At 42.3% G+C, this 22,579-nt stretch overlaps 1 protein-coding gene across 3 annotated transcripts; it reads left to right on the forward strand.

Moving 5' to 3' along the window:
- Nucleotides 1–215: 215 nt before the first annotated feature.
- CCNJL (cyclin J-like) lies at nucleotides 216–20,779 on the forward strand. 3 transcript variants are annotated; one of them, XM_015293663.4, is made up of 5 exons: nucleotides 216–636; nucleotides 8,557–8,767; nucleotides 16,330–16,629; nucleotides 17,429–17,588; nucleotides 18,646–20,779. In XM_015293663.4, exons 1-5 carry the CDS (start codon nucleotides 547–549, stop codon nucleotides 19,091–19,093), a joined length of 1,209 nt encoding a protein of 402 aa, XP_015149149.2. In that variant the 5' UTR covers nucleotides 216–546; the 3' UTR covers nucleotides 19,094–20,779. The 3 variants fall into 3 exon arrangements, with proteins under 3 accessions (XP_015149149.2, XP_015149150.2, XP_046756471.1); XM_015293664.4 differs by lacking the exon at nucleotides 216–636 and adding an exon at nucleotides 1,085–1,257; XM_046900515.1 differs by lacking the exon at nucleotides 216–636 and adding an exon at nucleotides 1,269–2,034.
- The last annotated feature ends 1,800 nt before the right edge of the window (nucleotides 20,780–22,579 follow it).

The following is a 22,579-nucleotide window of genomic DNA, read 5'->3' on the forward strand; positions in this document are numbered from 1 at the left end:
AAGGCAGAAAGCTGAGCATAAACAAATGGGGGTGTTTTCACCGCTCAGCGGCTTTCTTCGCTGATCTGGAAAGCGTTTTCCCAGGAACACTAAAATCAACAAAGATATTAAGTATGATGGAAGCATTCCGGTTTTCTGTGTTTCTTTCCTTTTTGGAAACCAATGAAGAAAACATTTCATGAGGGTTTTTTGTTTGTTTGTTTGCTTTGCAAAGCCCTGTGCGGAACGACAGACAGACAAAACCCCCCAAAACGAATGCTGAAACTGGAGTCTAATTCCCCAGAAGGGAAAGCTGCTGTTAGGCCTGGGGAGCTTGCTTATGGCAACTTCATCCTGAACAGAGCGACCGTGAGGTTTTGGGACAGAACAGGCTGTATGGTGATCTTCTCTTTGGCTTGTTAGGATTGCTGAAGCAGCGCTGGGAAATGCTTGGTGGGGGATTTCATCCTGAAACGCTCATCGGACGTAAATAGCTCTCTCAGAGGTCTGGGAACGAAGCTGCGCGGTGCCTGGCAGTTTCCTGGGCTCTTTGAGCGTCAAGCTGGGATGTGGAAATGGGCCCCGCGGCAAAGCGGTGACATCTGGGCTGAAATTGTAGCCAGGCCGCTGCCGCCTGCACGTCCCCGGCAGCTGAAGGTGAGGCGTCTCGTGTGAGGGAGCACAGAACGAGGACAAAGCCCTCGTCTCCCGTTAACACTTGAGGACGCTCGCTGAGCGCTCGCCGCCGCCAGCACGAGGAGCGGCACTGCCCGCACGGAGCCGGGCAGCCACGTGCCGTCGGTGCCGCGCCTGCAGGGCGGGGGCTCCGCTCCCCCCGCGGGGCCCCAGGAGCGCGCAGGTGCCGCTGGCGGCGGCGCGGAGGGGTCGGCAGTGTCCCGCCGGGGCGGGCAGCTGTTAATTACAGCCCATTAACCCCAGAGCCGCGCTGGCTGGCGGACGGGCGGCGGTCCTCCCGCTGTCTTCTTTCTCCTCCTCTCCCCTCTCGGGCCAGCCCGAGCCGTGCCTGCCGCCGGGCCGAGCGCCGGCTGCGGAGCGGGGGGCGGCCGCAGCGGTCAGCGCGGGGGGTGGGGGGGGGTTCGGTGCCAGCGGGGGGTGAGGGGGCCGGCGGCGGCGGAAGCACTCGTCCGCTCTGTTCTACGTCCCGGTGGTGCCCCGTCTGCCTCCCAGAGCTTTGTCTGGATGGGAAGAAAAAGGATGGAGGAGCAGTGGTGGAGAGGGGAGCTGGCGGCAGACATCCATCAGACCCTGAGGACGAAGGTTTGCTCCCGCTTTGTTCCTTTCCCTCAGCTTTGCTCTCCGTTGCGCCCCTCCCCAGGAGAAGCGCTGTGCCGCGCTGACCGCGCTGTGCCTTCAGCGGGGCTGCCGGGCGCTGCTCCGATCGAAACTTGTTCAAAGTCAGCCCTGAGCGAACAGCAGCCTGGAGATACCTACAGCTCCTCCGTAGCTGTGACTGTAACTTAGGCGGGGTGAGGACTCACTTGTTCTATTAGACGCCGGGAGGATGCGGGTGCTGTCCCGCGAAAGAAAAGGCAGCGTGTTGGGGGGTCTGGAGAAAGAAACGGCTTTGCTTCTTTGCGCACAGATAAACGCTATTATTTGGGACGTCGTGCCTGGGCAGGCTGTGGGGGAGCGGGCATATGCACAAACGGGCATGCAATGCTATTTCTAGAAGCTCAGTGTCATTTACACGTTGACTGGAAAGCCATCTGTATGTCTTGCAATAAGCAAAGCAGTCAGGCACTGCTTTTAAGACTTCGTGTACTTTTACTGAAGGCAGGTAAAACTAAAGCTGCTGTTTCTTCGGATAGATTCCCAGCTCGAAGTGACTGCCTGTATGTAACGCAGCTTGAAGTTAGTAAAGCTACGTCTAACAGTTACCCTTTGGACGTTCCTTACTGCCGTTTAGCAATAAATGGTGTCAGGTGATGCAGTGTTCCCAGGTCCAGGTTCTGAGTGGGCCAGGCCCCTTCTGTGGGCGGGAGGAACGGCCGGCATCCGGTGTTGGGGTGCGAAGGGGATGGGGGTAACTTTCTGGTGTGTTTGTTTGTTAATTCGGTGCATCTGCTGCCTTTTAATCAACCATTTCATTCTCCAGACTTCTTTCTGGATGCATCTTGCTACTTTAGGTTCCTAAGACCTCTCCTTAGTTTATGGATGTAGGCCACCTGAGATGATGTAAAGAACCCTCAAGGAGGGAGAAGGGTCTCTGGGCTGTGCTTCCTCCGCTCTGAGGAAGGTTTAGGGCACTTTGTGTACTAATTCTGCCCGCCTTACAAGGATGACTTCTTTCCTTCTTGAAGGAAGCACTAGATGAGAATCCAGAGTGCCACTGTAGTGAGAAAAAATAACTGCGGGTGGTAAGACTAATATTTGATTTACTCTCTGTGTTCTTCTTCAAGTAACATCCTGCACAAACTACTCTGAAGTGTATTGCTGAGTTATTGTTTTCTAGTGGTTTTTTTCAATGTCAGAAGCACCAGGACTCTAAGGAGAATGTCCCAAATCTCCTCAAAAGGACCACGCAACAAAGGTTGGGAAGATGAGCATTGACAGCTTTGTGATCACGGGCTGAGGATGCCTGTGGCAAACGTGTAGAAGTAAATAAGCTTCAGTAGCTGTGTCTCCACTTGAACTGTAGTGTGTCAGTGCACTGTTAGTGTATCAGCTGACTGATACTGGGGTACAAAGAATTAATTCAATGGTACCTTCAGCCTGAGTGACTTCCCTGCTTTAAGGTGCCTTCTGAGGAGTCGTAGTGTGGACCGGTCTGTGTCTTGGGTCAGAAGAAACAGGTCTTTGTTGGAGCATGTGAGTATGATGGGAGAGTTACTTAATGATTGTCAAGGAGGTTGAAATGTATGCTGTAGGCTGTCCTGCTTCTTATAAGTACACATTTAAGTCTGTTTAAGGTGAGGAATGAAAGGTAATGCAACTCTTTTCCTAGAACACTAGAAGCAACTGAGATGCAAATTGAAACAACCAAGTTTTTATGTTAACTGCAAGAAGTGTTATTCCCACCCCCTTGGATCGAAGTTCTTGTTAATCTCTTTAGAAGTTGGCCGCTTAGTGACAGATGTTGTGCGCTGCTCTGATGGATGCGTTCTGCATGAGAGCAGATGCTGAATGTGTGGGCTATACCTGGCCTCTCATTCAGACAGCTGAAAAATGCTGCTTCCCAAAGGCTCAGTCTCAACGTGGAGGAAATTAATAGCCCCTGAATTGTCCAACTAGTGAAATATCAGTGCTGTGATAACGTAGGGCCATTGCAGAAATAGGCGATAATGGAAAGGTACTGACTGGTCCAGGCTGCACACTGAAAGTCTGTGCTTTCTGAGTGGAAATGGAACTCCTGCAGCACCTTTACAGAGCTCTCTTCTTCAGTAGCTCAGAATACTCAGTAAGTGTGGAAAGCAGAGTAACAGGTCGGTGTGTAGTGGTTTGTTTTTGGTGTTTGAGAAAATTCTGTACTTCAGAAGGCAGTGTGAATGTCCCAGAGAATAGAGGGATGTCTGGCTGCTGTTCCTCTCCTGTTGCTGTACTATGTTGGGCTGTTTCCTCACAGGATATGTTCATTTCCTGCAATTAATGAGAATTACTGGATCTGTCTGCATTTCCCTTTTTATTCATCTCTTGCGTGGCTTCTCAGAGCAGGGCCAAATTTTGCAGGACCTTTTTTATGTATTTAAAAGGCTAATATTGTAACTTGATCTCTTTAAAGACAGTCCAAGTGTCAGTCCGGAGTTACTTTCAGACAGGTGAGGTGTGCTGATCCTCTTCCTGCTGAAAGCAGGCAGTCCTTTAAGTGGTAAATGTGTCTGAGTGAGTTCCTCCAGGTGAAAGCTCCTCCACACCTGTCTCTCACCTCCTCTTGGGCTTTAATGAGAAATGCTGTTTACAGCTGTGAAGTGTTTCTTACTACTTTGACATGCAGCTCTTTCTTCAGCCTGAGTCCACAGCCAGGCCTGCAGTCCTGCCATGCACAGAGCTTGCTGTGCTCCTGTGAGGGGCCCTTTTCTTCACCGTGAGCCCGCCTCTTGCAGTTCCAAATCATCCTGTGAGAAGTAGTGTAGGAAACTGCTGCGGTGTGTTGTTAAAGAACAAACTTTTCCTCTTCTTGCATGCATAAGTGCCTGTATTTCTATCCTCGTATTTTCCTGTAGTTCTGCTGAAGCACCAGGTTTACTTGACCTGTTGCTGGCCTGAAGGCCGTGATGTAGCAGGCACTGTTTTGTCTTCTAGCCAGTGAGTCTTCTCATGTCCTTGTTATTTTAAAAACTTGCGATCCCTTCAACACTAAATGAGCATTGATGGAAGTCTGATGTACTCATATCTGCCTGGCACTGCCTGAAGGTGGGATTGGCGCAGACTTGATGGGCTGTGCTGCAGAAGAAGGAAGGCAATAGGGCACTGTGCAGATGGTGTTTCTGGTGTGGGGTTCATTTTATTTATTTATTTATTTTTAATGAACTCTGGGTGAGAACTTCAGGGGTCCCAGATACCTGTGGGCATTCAAAAGGGTTTGGACTCTGTCACTTCAATTAATCAAGAGGATAAAGCATTAACCTTTCATTCTGATGAGCTTTTCCACTTTGAATCAGCTGTAAGAAAAGAAGGTGTTAGAGGCATTGAGGTTTACTAATATCAGGCTTTTCCCAAAACTGGCAGTCCAGCAACAAAAGCATAATCTGTTCACTTCAAAAGCTAGATTATATTTTTTTTTAAACCAGTGACAATAGCATTACTGGCCTCTAGCTGTAACTTGCTTATGTTGTAGATGGCAGCATATGCATGGAGCTGAAAGGAACAGGTGTTCTAAGTACATGGTTATTCATGACCTTTTTTCTTTCTTTCCTTCCTTCCTTCCTTCCTTCAAGTTGGGATTTTGATTTTCACACTTCTTTCTCTGATCCTTCACAGATCAGTTGCTGAATTCTGAATGCTTTGAATTGTGTAAGAAGGACTTACTGTGGTGTTTTATCAAACAGGTCATTAAAACACAAGAAGTGATACATTTTTCCAGCACAATAGCAGTCCAGTTTTCCCTCAAATTTCAAATATTTCAGACTGTTGTAAGGATGCTGAAGGGCAGAATAAGATCAGAATGATTTTAAGCACAGTTGAAATACGGTCCTGGTCTGATATATATTTAAATACATGTATTTTTTTTTTATGGCATCTTAGTAGTATGATTGAATCTTAATTTAAGTGTCTACATATCACAGATCACAGTGAATCCTCTGCTGACCTTAATAACTGTAACTGAACAGGTATAATGGTTGGTCTGTGCTACAAGACAGCAGGGCCTGTGCTTGCCCAGACAAAGCAAGTTTGGCTGTTTTGGAGGCGTTTACCATGCATTTTTGCTGTGAGAGGAAACGCGTCCTGCTGGCCGTACCTGAAGAGCACTACACTATCGCTTGTCTTTGCCCTTCTCTGAGCCTGCATGGCTGCAGGGAGTCAGAGGATGCTGCATGGTTCACCTGTGGGAGAACAGAGCCAGGCTGAAGTACTTAGACGTGGTAGAAAAGGAGTTTCAGTTGATATCTTTACGAATGTCAGAACCTGAGGAATGTTTGTCACAGAGGCTCACTTTTCCTTTGTCAAGAAGCCTGTGAGTTGATGAATTTCACTTTTGTTCTGAGAACTGATCGTTATTAGTAGGAGTTATTACTGTAATGTCACATCGCTTGCTAACTTCTAAGTTTTCTGCTGTTTGTCTGTTTATTACTGGCTTTAAATCTGGTGGGGAGGAGGAGTTGTGCTGAAAAGAAATGGGATGCAACTTCTTGCTGTGTTGAACACCCAAGCACTGTGGTATAGCGCTCTGACCACACTAAGTGTAGCATGCTGGACTGGAGCAACTGCTGTAGGGGAGCTGGAGGACATCATTGTGCTCCATTTCCTTCCTCTCCTTTTCAGTTGTGGTTGGCTAATCTAGCTCAAGAAGCCTAAACTTCATAAGGTTTACTTACTCTGCTTCTGTGAAGTCTTGCTGCTCAGCATCTCCTCCAGGGTGGCTCAGAAGCGTTTGCTCAGCCCAGTTGTGAAGCCAGCTGACCCACAGGTGAAGTGTGGTTCTTTGGGTCAATGAGCGGTGCAGGAAGCAGTCAGGTTACCTCCTGGGAGCTGCCTGCAGCCTGGCTGCCCTTCAGCTGTGACTGCTGAAGATTTGTCATCTTCAGCACCACTTAAACACGTTTACCCCGATTCCCTTCTTTTAGGTCAGGTCTTGAAGCTGATAGGAGCTGGCTTATAATTGCCTTTGCCCTTAAAGCTGCTTCTCTTTAAGCCCACACACAACCTCACTCTTGCAAGCCTTACTTATCTCTAAATGTGATGAGTGGCGATCATCCTACATGCTGTGTTCTGCCTGCCTGGAGGCTTTTAGCTGAGAAACACTGACCAGTAACTCTGAGGAAGCTCCACCAGTCAGCCCTGAGCCACACGGGAGCCCACGCTGCCATGCTCAGTGTTTCAGTGCATTGGCTGCCAGCAGCCGCAACCAGGTGGTGGATAGAGATAGGAGCGAGCAGGTTAAGGTAAGCAGCAGCATATGAAAGGACCAGCACGCAGCAGGGCTCCCAGCTTCTTCTCTATTGCTTTACTGGAGATGGAGGAAAATTCTAAGCATTGGAAATTATTCTATTCTTGCTTCCTGACAGATTTTTTTTTTTTCTTCTAAGACTTATAGCTGCTGATTGTGCACCAGTTTCTCTGAAGTAACAAAGGCACTTTCTGTATTCAAAGAAGTAATTTTTTTCTTGGAGAACTGATGCTAAATAACCCTGTGGGGGGAGGCTGATGGAAAGGAATGCGTATCAATAGCCATGTTTATAGGGCTTCTCACTTTGTGTAGGAATTACATACTTGCCAACCATAACCCTGGTCCATGGAGGAAGTTTCAAAGCTCAGCATATGTATTTATGTAGAGAGCACGATTTTGCTGGGAGATCTAGCTGTTTCAACAGCCAAAGACATTTCAAAAAATACAACTTGACGCTCCTATTACTCATAAGGAAGAAAAAAACGTTTCAGAGATTGAATTTCCACCCGATCTTATCATAGCTTGGACGTTGTACAGTCTTTTAACACAAATGCAGTTATTTTTACTGTTGTAAGCAATGAGCTTGAAATTATTTCTTCCAGAATGGTTAGGTTGTGAGTATGCTGTGAATTCTTGCTCTCAACCTGTGTCCTACTGATGGTTTCAAATCCTGGTATGTAAGGTGGCTGCGGTGGTGGGCATTATGGGGTGTTTCTGGGCATAAAACAATGTGGGGGTCGTGTTCCATTGCCTCTTCTTTATAAGATGTTACTGCTGGGGGATTTTTTATAATCCACCAGTTAAAGCTGCCCCAGGTTTCAAAGGGCTTTTCGCTTGTCTGCAGCATGTGTCTGTTCAGCCCAGGGAAAAAAAAAAAAAAAAAAGGCCTGGTAAGCAATCATTTGTAACAGTGCCCAGCTTGCTGTCTTTGTGAGCTGCTTCTTAGTAACGAGGCTCTCTGGTTTCCAGTCATGTGCACCCCTCTGAGCCTGACCGTGCAGCTATTTTCTCCTGTCACGCTGAACCTCCTCACGGAATGCTTCCTCCAGGGAGATGGGAGAGCGTGGGCAGGCACTGCTCCAGCTGTGCAGGGAGGTGCCCTTCTGCAAGCAGCACGCCAGTGTGGATGCTTCCTCCGATCTCATCTTTTCGACTCTGCATTTGTTTTGTAGAATTACTACTCTACGTACTACTTTGTGTTCCGCTATAAGACACGTTTATGTTGCAGTGCTATGCAGCTTTTAATTCATTTTCAAATGCATGCAATACAAAAATGATCTAAAACTGGAATCTGAATTACTGAGGTGCACCATGTTGAAATAGTTTTATGCCTATCCACGTGTATTCAGTCCATGTTGATTTAAGTCTGGCTGCTTAACACTAAAGTGGCATTAGCTTGTGGGTGTTCCCCAGGATCTTCACTCCCTACCTCCCTACCAAAAATCACTCCCTACCAAAAATTTGCCATAATTGTAAGTCTCCCAATATTTTTCTTGTTAACGTCTACTTTTCTTATTGCAGCAGTGCACAATGTTAGTTTTTTGTTGTTGTTTTTAATATTAGAAGTTTTTCATACTACGGACCTGTGGGGTGCTTGTTGGTTGGCTGGATGGTTTTTGGTACAGAGTTTAGTAAGTTGGAAGGGGCAATATCAGAGAAATTTATCTAGCCTATGAAACCGTACTTAATAGCCCAATTAAGGTGAAGAAAATAATTAAAGTCCTTAAGGGACAGCTTTCATGGCCAAGAAGTTTGGTGTTCTGTAGAAAGTAATAGCAAGCTGTTCCTGGGTGAAACTACATGTTTAATGCTTGTAGGGAAAGTGCCTTATGACTAGAAGTTAATTGACTGCCAAACATGCACTAACTCAGCCCTGATTTCCATGTCAATCACAGTGCTGTATTTGCTACACGTGTGCCATAGCAGGTGGAGGGTGTTTGGGATTCCGGATGGTACAATGGGATGTTTCAGTACTTCTTTCCTCCTTATCCCCCTCTCTCCCCTCCCTGTAGGAACTTAACCTCCCTCTGTATAAGGCCCATTCACCACAGATTGGGATGCGCCGTTACTTCATTGATCTCTTGACCGTCCTCAGCAACCGTTGCAGTCTCTGCCCTACAGCCCGGCACCTCGCCATCTACTTACTGGACCTCTTCATGGATCGCTATGATATCACTGTCAAGCAACTGTACGTCACTTCGTTTGCCTGTCTTCTCCTAGCAAGTAAGTTGGCTCCTGTTTACTGTGGCTTTTCTTCCCTTCTCTGAGCAGATGGTTGTTCTCCTTGCATATCTGCACACAGAGAACTGCATGTGATAACTGCTTCCAACCATTTTCTTTAAATGTTTAGAAGTGGTAATGAGGGAGATGGTTTAGTGGGAAATATTGGTGGCAGGTGGGCAGTTGGACTGGATGATCTTTCCCAATTTCCAGTGATTTTATGATGTACTTAGGGTAAAGCCCAATGAAGTCCACAGAAGGAACTAAAGCAGTCTTAAATTCTCCTTGGCTGTTCAGCTTGTTCTGCACGACCATGTGATGGTGTTAGTGTGCAGAGGAAGTTTAGGTAGCTGAAGCTGGATTGGTGGAAAGGGACAATGAAGATAAGGGAGTAATGGAAAGGAGACGGCAAGACTGGGGGAGTTTAGTTCTAAGGAAGAATTAGTAGTAGAGAGTACTACAGCCTCTCCTAGAGAGCTGTTCTTGGATCTGTGCCTCTGTTATGATCACTGGGCATAATCAGTTCCTTGCAAATCAGAGTTCTCTTGCACAAGGACCAAAGGAAAATTGCATCTAAGGGCATTTTGTAGGTATGTTGATAGTGCTGGAATGCATATTGCTTGTTCTGGGCTCCTAGTCATTGCTGTGTAACTCTAAAGTTTTGGTGTTGGCATCCATTTGGCAAATGGTCTTGAATGATTGTGGTCAGTACTGTCTTGCACATCACTGCCTGCAGAGATTTAAAGTGGAAGAAAGTGAGGCTGGTGCCTCAAGGAATTGCAGACTTGCAAACTCTGTTTCTAGGTTACAAGGAAATTATCCTGCCATATGGGAGCCAGGCAGAGCAGCACGCTATTGTTGTAGGCAACAAAAGTTATGCAAACTGCAGCATCAATGGCTGGAAACTGCTAGGTAGTCATATTGGTTAAGGTAAAAAATAAATAAAATAAAAAGAGAGAGAGAGACGGGAAGGAGGAAAGAAGGTGATATTATGTGTTTATTGCTCAGGATACAAGTTTGTTAATGCTTTTCCTTACGGGGAATGCCCTGAAGAGCTTGATCTGCAGAGATAATGGTAACAACAAACTATACTTTACCATAATATGCATACAGTGTATTTAAGCATTGATGTTGTTGACTCTAGAAAAAGGTAGTGAATTATATGGCTAGTTGCTTGCTCGTGTTCCAAAAACAGAGTTTGCAGGAAGGATTTATAGATGTAACTTACATTTGCACTGTTGTGCAGGTAGGATGGCAGTGGTACCCTCAGACTTCTTTTTATGAGCTGTCAGATTTGGTATAACAGTAAGATCTTGGGTAGAGCCTTCCTGTATGAGGCTGGGAGGGCTGCACAACTGGCTTATGTAGCATCTAGGATTTAAAAAGAAACAAAGTTTAAGGTTGTCCTTAAGTAAGGGGCCAAAGTCAAATGCAACTTTAGATCGCCTGTCAGAAACTGTGAAGGAAAAGGAAGTTGGCAAACCGCCCTATGATAACATTAGAGGGAAAGAGGGAAATGTTTCACAATTTTTTTTAAAGGCAGTTTGATTCAGGGATCAAGTCCAAGCCTAGGGAGCTAATGAGTATGAGAATCTTCCTAAACCTGACACTAGCTCAGTGCAGCATTCATATATCCTGTTATGGAGTCATCCTTTATAGGAAAGGGTAAAAGTCTCTAATTGTAAAGCAAGCTTTCCTACCAACGTGTAGAAACAAAATGCTAGAAATTGAAGCAAAGCAGCTTTGCATGAAATTAATACCTAAACACTTTGTGTAGATAAGGTTTTAAATCTGGAGACTCTTGAGAGTGCAGTAAGCTCTGTTGTTCATTGTTTGAGCCATTCTAACGTGCAATAAGGACCTTCTGCTTTGGTACACGTAGCTGGAACTGGTACAAGTCAAGTTGGGGAAAACCATTTTACGCCAAGTGGGGACTCCTGGATTTAGTTTATTTTCAAAATGATAAGAAGCAGAATAAATGGCATACGATAGTCACCTGACATTTCTCATCGTAGCAAAGAATATAACTGTTGGGGTTTTTTTTCTTGCCTTTCACTGCAAATGCAATAATTAGGACTTCCTGCAAATAATTAGGAAGTTGCCTACTTGTTCAGCGAAGGATTGCAGCAGAATTACTCTTCAGTCTGTAGCAAGACACTTGTACTTATTAAAATATATATTGATAACTTTTGAGAGCAAACCGTCACCTTCATAGAAGTAATGTTCAGTTCTTTGAAATACCAGTGTTTACCTCACTCAAGATGAACACTGAATGTTTATCAAAAGATAATTCTGCACTATAAACACCGTTTGGGACAGTCTGCTTTTTCTTTGATTGTTTCCTTCAGAGAAAAGCAGGAGGCTAATGGCAGTGTGCAGACCACAAACAAGATGAGATGTAGTGAGAGGTGACGTTTCTGATGTAAGCGTGGGGGTGGTGGGTTTTCTTTCTTTCACTGGGGGACACTGAGGACAGTTGTGTAAGTTCAGAGAAATTGCTGCCAACTTTTATTTAGCTTTCAGGTTTGCCTCTCTGATCTGAAGAATCTCAAACTTATTTTTTTTTCCCCCTCCACCTACCAACTTTGTCATCCATCTTTGAGCATGCAACGGCAGTGTTCTCATGTCACGGATTGCAGCTGTCTTTCAGTTAGCTGGAGCTGATTTCTCTTGCTGTGTTCTAGAAAAGCATTTTAACTGGCTCATCCGTTTCCCCATCTGGGAAACTGGATGGTGACAGTGCTTCCTGCTACAGTACTAATTGCAAAAGAGATGAGGGAGTGGGAAGATAATGCACTTCCAAACAAATTGTGTTGGCAGCCAAATCGTGTTCAGCCTGGACTTGCTGCAGTTGAGAGGAACGTGGGTGTGTGTCCCTGGAATCATCTAAGTGTTCTCTAGTTGGAATATGTATGTTTCTTCTGTGGGGTATGCACGGTGTGATAACTGGAGTTGATCTCTGGAAATTCCTGCCAGGTACATTAGCCCCCCCCCCGAACAGCTATGAAGGCTTTGAAGTTTACTGTCATCAACAGTTATTTCCTCTGTATCAATTCTGAAAATGAATGGTAATTGTTCATGGTAATCTAAAGGTGAACGGAAACCCATCTGGGGAGGAGAAAGAATGTTACTGGAAAAATTGATGTCACATTTTAATAAAAACCACAAAAAATAAGTTCTGTGGCTTATATACAGTATTGTATTGTATATTTCATATATGGCTCAGGTAAGCCCAGAGGTTGGACACTCGTCTAGTGAGCAGGAGCAATTTGGATGAAGCCAGGCTCTTTTTGGTTGTGCCCAACAACAGAACAAGGGGCAACGGGCTCTATCTGAAACATAGCAAGTTCCATATGAACGTGAGGAAAAACATCTTTACTTTGAGGGTGACAGCAGTGGAACACACTGCCCAGAGAGGTTGTGGAGTCTTCTCTGGAGGTATTCAAAACCCAGCTGGACATTTCCCTGTGTAACCACTGTAGGGAGCCTGCTTTAGCAGGGGTTGGACTATATGATCTTCAGAGGTCCCTCCAAACTTTGTGATTCTGTGAAGTCAAAAAGCTTTGCCCTTTTTTTGACATAGTACCTCTCTAACACTACCGTGCTGGTGATCAGCTCCCCAAACTATGGTCTGACATTTTGAAATTTTCAAGGTTGAGTGAGAAAGATGGAAGGAACTGCAACTTACAGAAGTCACAATGACAGCTCCTTAGTTGCCTGGCTGTGCGGTGATTTCTTCTCCTTCTGCTGGTATACTCCTTAAGCTTCTGTATCAGACTGACATCACCTTTTGAGGGGGGGGGGAAAAAGGAGGAGATTATCTTCTCAAATAGATTTTTTTTTTTAAACAGTTCTCAATTCAAGTTTCCCAAGGAGATTTATGAACGTGTGTACACAGACTCCTGAATTTTTAGGGCTTTTTCACTGATAGAACAGGAAATGAATGTCTACTCCTTATGGTGGATGTATTTTGCTTTTGACTTTTATTGTGCTCTTTTATGGTGGAGTGGCTGCTCTATAATGCTTTCAGTACATTTCATATCCATGGTGTCTGAACTGGTTCAAAGACAGCAAATCAAGATGGAAACACTTTGTTGAATAGAATTGCTATCCTAAATGGATAGCAAGATCTTTTAACATAATATGCTGGCACAGTACTGTTTTTAATTATTTTCAGATTGACAAGAGTGTTCTGAGTATTATGCCAACATCTCCTCAGTTCAGCTCTTTCTCAAAAAAAGAGGCAATGGGAGAGGCAAAAAAAAAAAAGAGGCTCCCATGGAGGCAATGGGAGGATCACTGAAGCAAGAGTCACTTGTGGGATATGAGCATTCAAGAAGAAAAAGAAATAATAACTATAGTATACTTTTAAATAGCTGTACACCTAACCAAAGGAGTTTGAATTTTTCAGCAAGGATGTTATTTAAGCAGTACTGGAAGTTATTACTGGTGATTGATTCTTGCTACTTTTTGAGCAAGACCTGTTAGGTAGCTATGTCATTTTGGTTTGGTAACTGTGAATTTAAAAAGGCCTCCCTAAGTTTGCAGCAAAGGAACGCTTTGTTACTAATAGGTGAAATTCTGGGGGTATCAAATCTGCTTTTTGTTTTCTGTATTATTTTTCTGTCTCTTTTGAGAACAATAAAGATTGAGATCACATTTTTTCTGTACAAAATGACAGTACTTTCTAGCTACTTATGGAAAAATTGACTACTACTAGAGACTACTGCTGTTTCAATAGCCTAATGCAGATTAGAAAAAGGTGTGGCTTTGCTCAGCTATTTGGACTCTCAAAATGCATGCTCTCAGCTAATCCTATGGGAATTATTTATGTTAATCACTTAGCTACAGTGTACTTCTTCTAGCTTTTCAGTGACCCTAGCTAATGAGGCCTTCCAAGCCAGGATGGAACAAAGAGGAATTATGAAGCAGCAAGGGCAAAGGTGGTGGTGCCTGAGGGTTTTTAACATCTTCCTTTTTGTAGCATATGCATTTAGCTTCCATACCCAAAGGATAGTATTCATACCCAAAGGAGATTTTTTTTTTCCCTCAATATTAGATCTTACTTAGATATTCTTCTTCCCCTGTACTGCTTTTTTTTCTTCATGCTTTACTGAATGCCTTTCACCAGTCTGCTTCCAGTTAGTTAGGAAAAACTGGCCTCTAAAATGACTACGGGAAGAGAGATGACGTGACAGTGGTGGGTTTTTTGGTTTTTGTTTTCTTTCAACTCATTCAATGCACAGCTTGAGAAGAAGAGTCACTCTTCTGTTCTCTGTTCTGCTAGTACTGCGGATGTAGGAACACATAATGGGAATGAGGAACCCAAGTCACCTTGGTACGGAGGCCTCTTGAAATCTGTTGTGAAACACAAAAGTATAAGCTATTTCTGTAATCCAATACTGAAATCCACTCATTGCAGTCAGCATACTTTAGGTTTTACTCATTTCTTGTAGCATTGCAGAATCCGGTTCCTACCTCCAGTTCTGTAGTGATCTATTAAATTGTTCATTAGACAGCACTGGATTCTCATGCTGTGGATTAAGGTTTATTTGGAGGTTGAGAGAAGACAAACTAATCCCATATGCAGAAAAATGTTTGTGATGTTCTTGTTTAACTCGCTGAGGATAAACAGGAAAAGAGAAATAAGCCACCACTTAGTAAATGCTAAAATACTATCAGTCCTGGCTTATTGTGAATTCTTAACTCCTTATCTCTGTCCAGCAAAGTGGTGAGATCCTTAAGATTTTGTGAGAGAATGGTGAAAAATGTGGGTCCAGGTGGATGTTGTTGACCCTTGTGAAGGGCATGGGTTTCATCCCTGGATGAAGCAGTAGCAGGCAGGATAGCTGCTTAGGCTGAAATGATAGTATCTCTACTTTGCTGGGAATGGCTGGTCTTGCTGTTATGAGCTGGTTGACGCATCAAATTATTAATTCTGCAAAATTGTGTAGTTTTATGCCACCTTGGTAAGCTGAAGTGGTATTTAGCAGGAGGGTGTCAATTGTGTCATAGAGATAACGTAAAGGAAAGGCAGGGTCAATCTAATGTCTTACTTCTGACTGTCTCAGGATAAACCTGATGCTTGTATTTTGAGCTTTGATTGTCTAAAGTATGTCAAGCATCCAGCTTGCAGTTGGTAAACCAGTACCAGCAGTCTTGGTCACTGCTTTACTAGCAGCACCTGGAAGTCAACTGTGGCTAGGGTGCCCACTGATCAAGAATGATGGTGTGAAGCATTCAGGAGCATCAGTCAAGATTAGACCATGACTTAACCTCTAGCAACTGAAACATTCTGACTTCTGTCCCGGTATCCCAGTCATGTTTGTTAGTTTGTTTTAGTATGTTTCTTTTATATTTAAATTTATATTAAGTTTTTTTTTAATATTTCTTTAAAGATATTTTTGTCGTCTAACACATCTGGGTTTGTTTTTTTTTTTCTAGTGGAAAAATGTTTTAAGCCAAGATCTTTAGCATATTTAGTCTTTTTGACTGTTTAAGGGTATAATATACTCTGAAAAGTTTGTGATGGAATGCACAGTTCGTATAATAACTTGGGAGCTTCTGTACATGACCTGTCTGTGATTGCAAGTCATACATTTAAATCAGTAGTGGTCAACATCAGCTATGCTTACAGTATATTTTCAGATCTCTGCAGCTGGTATTTTTATCCTTTGTATTTAAAATGGAGGATGTTTAGTTCAGTTAGATATTTTATTTAATATCACCTTTAATGAAAAGGCTTAATAGATTATATTATGATTAACATTCATTCAAAAACTTACTTAAATACAAGAAGGCTTGTAACCTAGTAGACAACTTCCTCTTTAAATAGAGACTTGTTAGTTTTTATTATTTTACTTTTGAAACCCTAGGTATAAACCCTACATACGGTACAAAACTGTCTTGAAAAGATATCAGTTTCTCCCTGTTCTTATTGAGCTACTTCCTTATAGAAGTGCATAAGCCTTCTTGACTGCAATGCCAGGCATTCTGCCATGAATAAAAATGCTAATGAATTATAGCATCTGTTTCTGTTAAGTTCTTAGCAAACATTCAATGACAATGTTAATGTGAAGTGGATACAACAGACCTAATTTAAGATGGATGCGAAGAAGAGGTGCCTCATTCTGGAGAATAACTGAAATGCTTAACGAGTAAAATATAGATAAACATCTAAACTTGCAGTAAATGATTTGGCTCTTCCAGTTTCCAAAATATACTTTTATTTTTTTTATGTGAACCAATGTTCTTAACACCAGAAGCATCATAAATATTAAACTTCTATATGCTGTACTCTTTCAGCTCTCCAGTCCAGCTCTTCTAAGGAATTAATCTTTATTTTGGTTTTGGCATCAAAACTATATTAGATATAATAATATACGATATGGGAATATGCGGACCAGTCTTTTTTTCCCCCCCTGCTTGTGTCACGGTACTCTCTTATCCCTCTTTCATCCACTGTATAAAGTGCCATTCACTGTTAGACTTTCTGGTTCTTTCTTTGGCTTTTTGGCACTCCATCATTATGATGTGCCTAAGCTGAAAACCGTGTTTTTTGACAGGTAAATTTGAAGAGAAAGAAGATAAAGTTCCGAAGTTGGAGCACTTAAATAACCTGGCATACATGTGCAATGTGAATGTGGTATTGAGCAAGAAAGATTTGCTTAGAATGGAAATGCTGCTTCTGGAAAACTTCAACTGGAACCTGTGTATACCAACAGCAGCACACTACATTGACTACTACCTCTATGCATCTATTGGTGAGAATGACCTTCACAACGGCTGGCCGATCACCTCACTAACCAAAGTCAAAGCATTTATGGAAAAATATGCATATTATTTCCTTGATTTCTCAGTGCAAGGTAAGAGACTTAGTTTATGCTAGAATAATCTTCCATTTGGCAAGGGGCAAAAATCTGTAAGAGAGAAGGGAATTTAAAACTTATCATTATATGGACTGCACAAAATTATCTATGCAGACTGGTGTCCCACTTAGCAGTTATTTCAGATGGCAACTGGTTGTCCTTTCCTTGCGGATTAGTCTCATCTCTTCTCAGAAATATGTGAGATGTTTGGTTTTTTTCATCCTAGAACTCATAATTGGCAAGACCACCAGAAATGGTTATCTGACAGAGTATGAACTGCTGCCAGATGTAGATGCGACTGTATGCAGTTTAATATATGATTTTTTTCAATTCTATTTTTGAAGATTCTGTGCTGACATGATGATATGATAGGACATATTTAGGCTAACTGAGCTTATAGTGGATTGGTTTGCAGTACCACTTCTAATATCTGCCTGTGAGAGAGGCAACGAACAGCTGTATCCTTAAAATTTCAACACTAATGTAAATGCATGCCACTGTCAGTAGTGGACATGAGTTCACTTGACACAAGTCTAAAAACTTTGGCATAGTTAGTCTATTTCATGTACTTCATAGCTTTTTTTTAATCAAAAGCATTGAGTCACCAGCAGCACAAAGCTTTTCAGTAGAGCTTCAACCAGTTTTGACAGAATTCTCATTGGCATGAGTTGCTACTTTGAGATGTGTGGAATAAAGCTGAGGATTTAACTTTGTCTTGTGTTGCCATGTACTACTTAGCAGGCTCACTGCAGTGATTAGTCAGAGTATAACCCATGCTATTTTTATTGCTTTGTAGATCACAGTTTCCTTCATTTCCGTCCATCTCTGATTGCTGCAGCTTCTGTGTGTGCCTCACGCATCTGTATGCAGATTTCTCCTGCCTGGACAACACAGCTTGAATTGCTCACGTGTTACTCCTGGGAGCACCTTGCCCAATGCATTGAAATGATGCTCATGTAAGATCAAAATGCAAGTAACCTCTTGGCATTCCTAGCAAGTTGTTAATGCTTATTTAAAACAAACATACAAAAAATACATAGGAAAAAGGACCTGTTATAGCTTAATTATAGCTATTGTTTTTAGCCATTATTAAGATTACATTGGTAATCTCTACCTTGGGTATGGGGAGAGGAATAAAATGGAAAAATTAGATCATTTTACTAAGTTTACTATTTTTTAACAGTACATGCATTGCAGGAAGGCACACAACTTATTGTTCCTTTCATGCTGTACTGGTTGTCTATGTCATTGGATGGAAGCTTTTACAGATGGTTTCTGAAAGCTTTTTTTCCTTTCTTTTCTCCCTGTACCCATAAAGATCTCGCTGCAGAGGGACAACGGTGTGTCTCTAACACTGAGAATACAGTAGGGAGATATTTCAGAACTGTTCTTTGCTGCTTCTGCAGTAAAGGACATGACCGCAATGTGTCAGTACTGGTCTGATTCATGTGAGCACATATAAGTCTCAACAGAAAACATGAAAGATTCATAGAATGATGGTGGACCATGGAGGCAACTTCAGGATTTTTACTTAAAGCGAGGCCAATTCAACTTAAATCCAGGCTGCTTGGAGCACTGTCTAGTCAGGTGTTGGCTATCTGAGGACACAGATCTTCCATTTTCACTGAGCAACTTGTTTCGCTGATAGATCGCCCTAATGATTCTCAAATGCGTGAATAAGTTTCTTCTTAGTATCTTACAGGATTTTTCCTGTGTTTCTCTTGGCTGTGCACTTTGCAAGTACCCACACAGACTATTTTAAGAAAATCATGCTGTGATCTTTAAGGTCTCAGAACTTTCCATAGCAAGTCCAATTGTAAGTATACTTGGGATTCAAAAATTATTCATAAACCTTCTTAGGATAGGAAGATCTCACCAGAATAATTAGAAATGAACTGTGAACGTGTGAACTATCATGTATATCTATGGGCAAAAAGCCTGATGGGTGGAAATTTTGGAATATATGCCAACTCTGAATTTTCCATGTTGATGTATCTAACTTTTTTCTTTCAGATATTATGAGAATGATATCAAAGAAGCCAGTAACATAAAAAAGGAAGTAACAATCCAACATCAGCAACAGGAAGTAATGGAAAACCTGAGACATGGAGCCACTACTCAAGTTCTATTTCAGCAATCTAGTTACCATCCGTTAGCCCAGCATTCAGCTAGTCTTTCCCAGTTCCAGTCACCAGTGCAGGATTTGTGCTCTGCTTATCGTGACACCTTACAGGCACACAGGCCCAGCACTCTGCTTGCTGGGAGTGCTGACAGCTCATTGCACTCCTATGCTGCTCTTCAGGCCAGCCTGCAGCCATCTGCCCAGTCTCTGCACGTGCAAATGCCTATTGCTGTGCAGGTGGCCTTAGGAACAGAGCCCAGCCACTGCATTTCCACGGCTTACGGTAGTAGTTACTTCAGTGGCTGCCATTCATATCCAGCCGGGTGTTTTGATGGATAAATACTGGTGTGAGAAAAAGGTGACACGAGTGAAAACTGAAGAAAAGACCCTGTGAGTGATACGGAATGTGTATCTGAATGAGAACCATGGAGGAACAGCATCCTTATGTCTTACTCATCCACAGGACGTGGATCTGGATCCACTGACCACTGGAAGCTGGGTGCCTTTGCCAAGGATTGTATCTTTCTCTCTGAATAAGAGAAATAGAAATGCAGTAACATACCTCATGGAATGTAACTTTGAAAGGCACATGCATAGCAACCCTGTGGATACTTTCTAGTCTTCAGTTAGTGACTCACCAATCCGAGTTGGCTGAAAGCTTGAGTTGAAGTGTTATTTCAGGCTAGAGTGTTCCTTGAATTTCTGGTTAAGTAGCAGTGTTCTTGGAGGATGTTATTGAAAACAGAGCGCTCTCTCTCTCTCCCAGGGATGTGTCTTTTGAAGAGTGGCAGCTTATACTACTGGAAGCTTCTACAAAAAGTAGCCTGAAGTGGCATTTGCTTAAACGTGGATGCTCTTTGTTTCTGCAGAGGTTGATACATAGAACACTTCAGTTTTCTTTGACCTGGAGTGACAGTGCAGGAGTAAGACTGCATAATAAAAAGGAACAAAGGCTGGAAGACTATCGAATAATCTTTTGTCTTAAAATTATCTTGGAAACAAGATGTGATGCTACTGAACTGAACACAGAACACCGCTCTGCCTTTGCTTATTTGGGGAAAAAAAGTCCAACAGAAACATTAAAAAGCATAAATGATCTTAGAACTTAACCATGCTGCTGCTTTTTGAGACTGGAGATAATTGTTAGTAAAACTGTTTACAAGCTTTATCAGGGATTTAATGTTACTTGAAGAAATCTTCTTTGAAAAACTCTCAAACTTCAGTCCCTTCAGTTACTTTTGTAGTTTGGGCTCAACGGTCTGTGGCAGCAGTTCAATTTTAGGACAGAGGAACTGCTGGTAATGTGGGCAGAGATAGGGAACTGGTTAACTTTATTGGGAAATTGGGTCAGTTGCAGCACTAGGCAATGCTGACTTAGTTTTCTTGAACATTGCCTTGGTTCTCTTGGAAAATGTAGCTGGTGAATTGCAGATCATATTACTTTATAATGAGATGCACCTACTGTGAGATACCCAAATGTTTCCTTTTCAATTGAGATCAGAGAAGATTGTCTAGGTCTTTGTTTGTTTAACTGCAATGTAGATATTTACAAGAAACAGACTTCTGAAATGTGAAACTTTTAGTTTTGATACGCAGCCACTATCGTGTGTTCCTTTGAAGGCAATACTGTTGGACTGTCCTTTTTCCTTAAGGATCTCAGGACTGCAGTACAGGTAATGTGCAATATGCTTTTTCTGACTTGGAGCAGCTTTTCCAAGTCATGTGTCGATGCTGTTTTAAATTATATTTTCAGAGAATTGTTTTTAAGGGTGTTTTAAGGTGGAGGGGAAAAATTAGCCTGCATGCTGATGTGTGCTTGTGTAACCATCTTCTGAGAATGCAGTGTTTGTTGTTAAGCTAATGATTTCCTGCATTCAGCAGGCTAGGGGCATTTTTTTCATTTATAAAAGGCAAACATAATGAAGAGGCAATACTTTTCAGAAATGGGTCTAGAAGAGTAGAGAACTTAGTTCATCTTTAATTCTGTTGGTTTTGTATTTATATTAAACTTTATTTTTAGAAGACTGTAGTGTATTTTATATCTCGTCATTCAACAGAACTACTGAACAACACAATTGTGGCAGTACTGTTGTATGGTTTTTCTTTGGTTTTATCACCTCTCTCGTTCAGGTCACGGTCACTGTTACACTTTGGGCTGCCATTGTGCTTAATGTGAAAATACTTCCAATAAATAAGCGTACAGATGAAGTATTCTGCTGATTTTTCTACTGTTTTCTCCTAAGCTTTCAGGAGCTAACAAGGAATACATCTGTACCTTAAAAACACTTGATCTGAGTACTCTATGGAAAAGAACATCTACAGAATGGTGGTAGGACAAGTATGATGGAATAGCCTTGTCAAATACCTAGTTGTGAAGGATTAGGTAGGCAGGTGAGGTAGTTGGTCACTGTGCAGAAAGTGAGGTGTTACTCCAAGTTTCAAGTGTTGGCATGTATAAGGGAACATAAAGTGGGCTGTGTGGGCTGCTGAAGAAACAGGCAAAAATTGTGCAAGGACATGAAGTAGGACATAAGAACTGATTGTTCCATGCACAACTGTGTTCTCCTATTCAGTTTTTTCTTCTGGTAACTGTATTTTAAACAGGAATTGTCCATTGGCTTTTCTAGCATTGTGCCTTTGTAGCATTGGTGAAGTTGAGGTAGGTTTTGTTCAACAGCAGTCTTGGAAAGGTATGGAAAAGATTTCTGAGAACTTAGAGTTGGCCTGATAGTGTTCTGACTGACTGTTCTCTCCAGACTGCTTTATGTGTAGGTGAGAGTTCCATTCACTCACTTTCTAGATATATAGATAGAAAGAAATAAGTTGTTAAAGCAGTAGATCTGTTTGCTGCATGTACCAAAAGACTCCTTTAAGGCTGAGGAGGTTTTGGAGTTGACTGATGTTTTTCTAATTAGGAGTCCAGCATTATGCATTGCCTTCAATGCAAAATAAGTAATTAATTGAGCAACACCTGGTCAGAAGCTGTGTGTAGCATATTTTGAGTAAACTAAGGCAGACTGGAAAGATTAGTTGTCTCAATTAAGATGAAAAATGCAAAAGCAGTTAAGAGCCTTTTTTACTGCAGGATACCTGACATGACTGGGATTATCAGTCATGAACAAGAGAGAAATTAGAAAATGAACTTTCATGGACACAAGACTCATGCCCTGTCTTGTTATTAACTAACAAAGGGTGAGAGCAAGCAGCTAGATAGATCCAGTAGGAATGACAGCTGGAAAGAAGGACTTTATAGTGGGAGTCTGAAAAGACAAATCTTTGTGGATCAGATGTTGGCCAGAAATTACTTGGAACAGTGCATCCTAAAACTGTTTTATCAAATTCCTTCTGTGTTTGAGAAAATAGATCTTCACGTGTTCTTTGTAAGCAGGATTGTGGTGAAGAATTAAGACTCCAACTTTTACTGCAAGTATCTGTATATAAAACCATAAGCATCCTTGAGGAATTTGGATCAAAAAGAGATACTGATGAGAACAAAGTAACCATGAGAGCAATATGAAAGTAGATGTAACTTCTAAAGCTTCTAAATTTCTGCCTTCCAATCAGTGATAAGGCAAAAGAAAGATGTTCCTCGGGTCTTATATTTTAATGAGTCTAGACAGAAGCTGAATGGAGCTTCCATTAAGTATGTGGTGGACAGTGTTTGAATATACCAAGTATTTATTGTATCCTGAAACAGGGATGTTGCTCCAGTATAAATGCCAGTTTGTGTTTCCTTAGGAAGTGGATAAGCATCAGTGGTGTGACCAACCTTACTCTGAAAAACAATCCTTTACATTTGTAAAGCAAAGAGAAAGGGAGAGCAAA

This window comes from Gallus gallus, chromosome 13 (assembly GCF_016699485.2).
Source record: "Gallus gallus isolate bGalGal1 chromosome 13, bGalGal1.mat.broiler.GRCg7b, whole genome shotgun sequence".
Classification (NCBI taxonomy): Eukaryota; Metazoa; Chordata; class Aves; order Galliformes; family Phasianidae; genus Gallus; species Gallus gallus.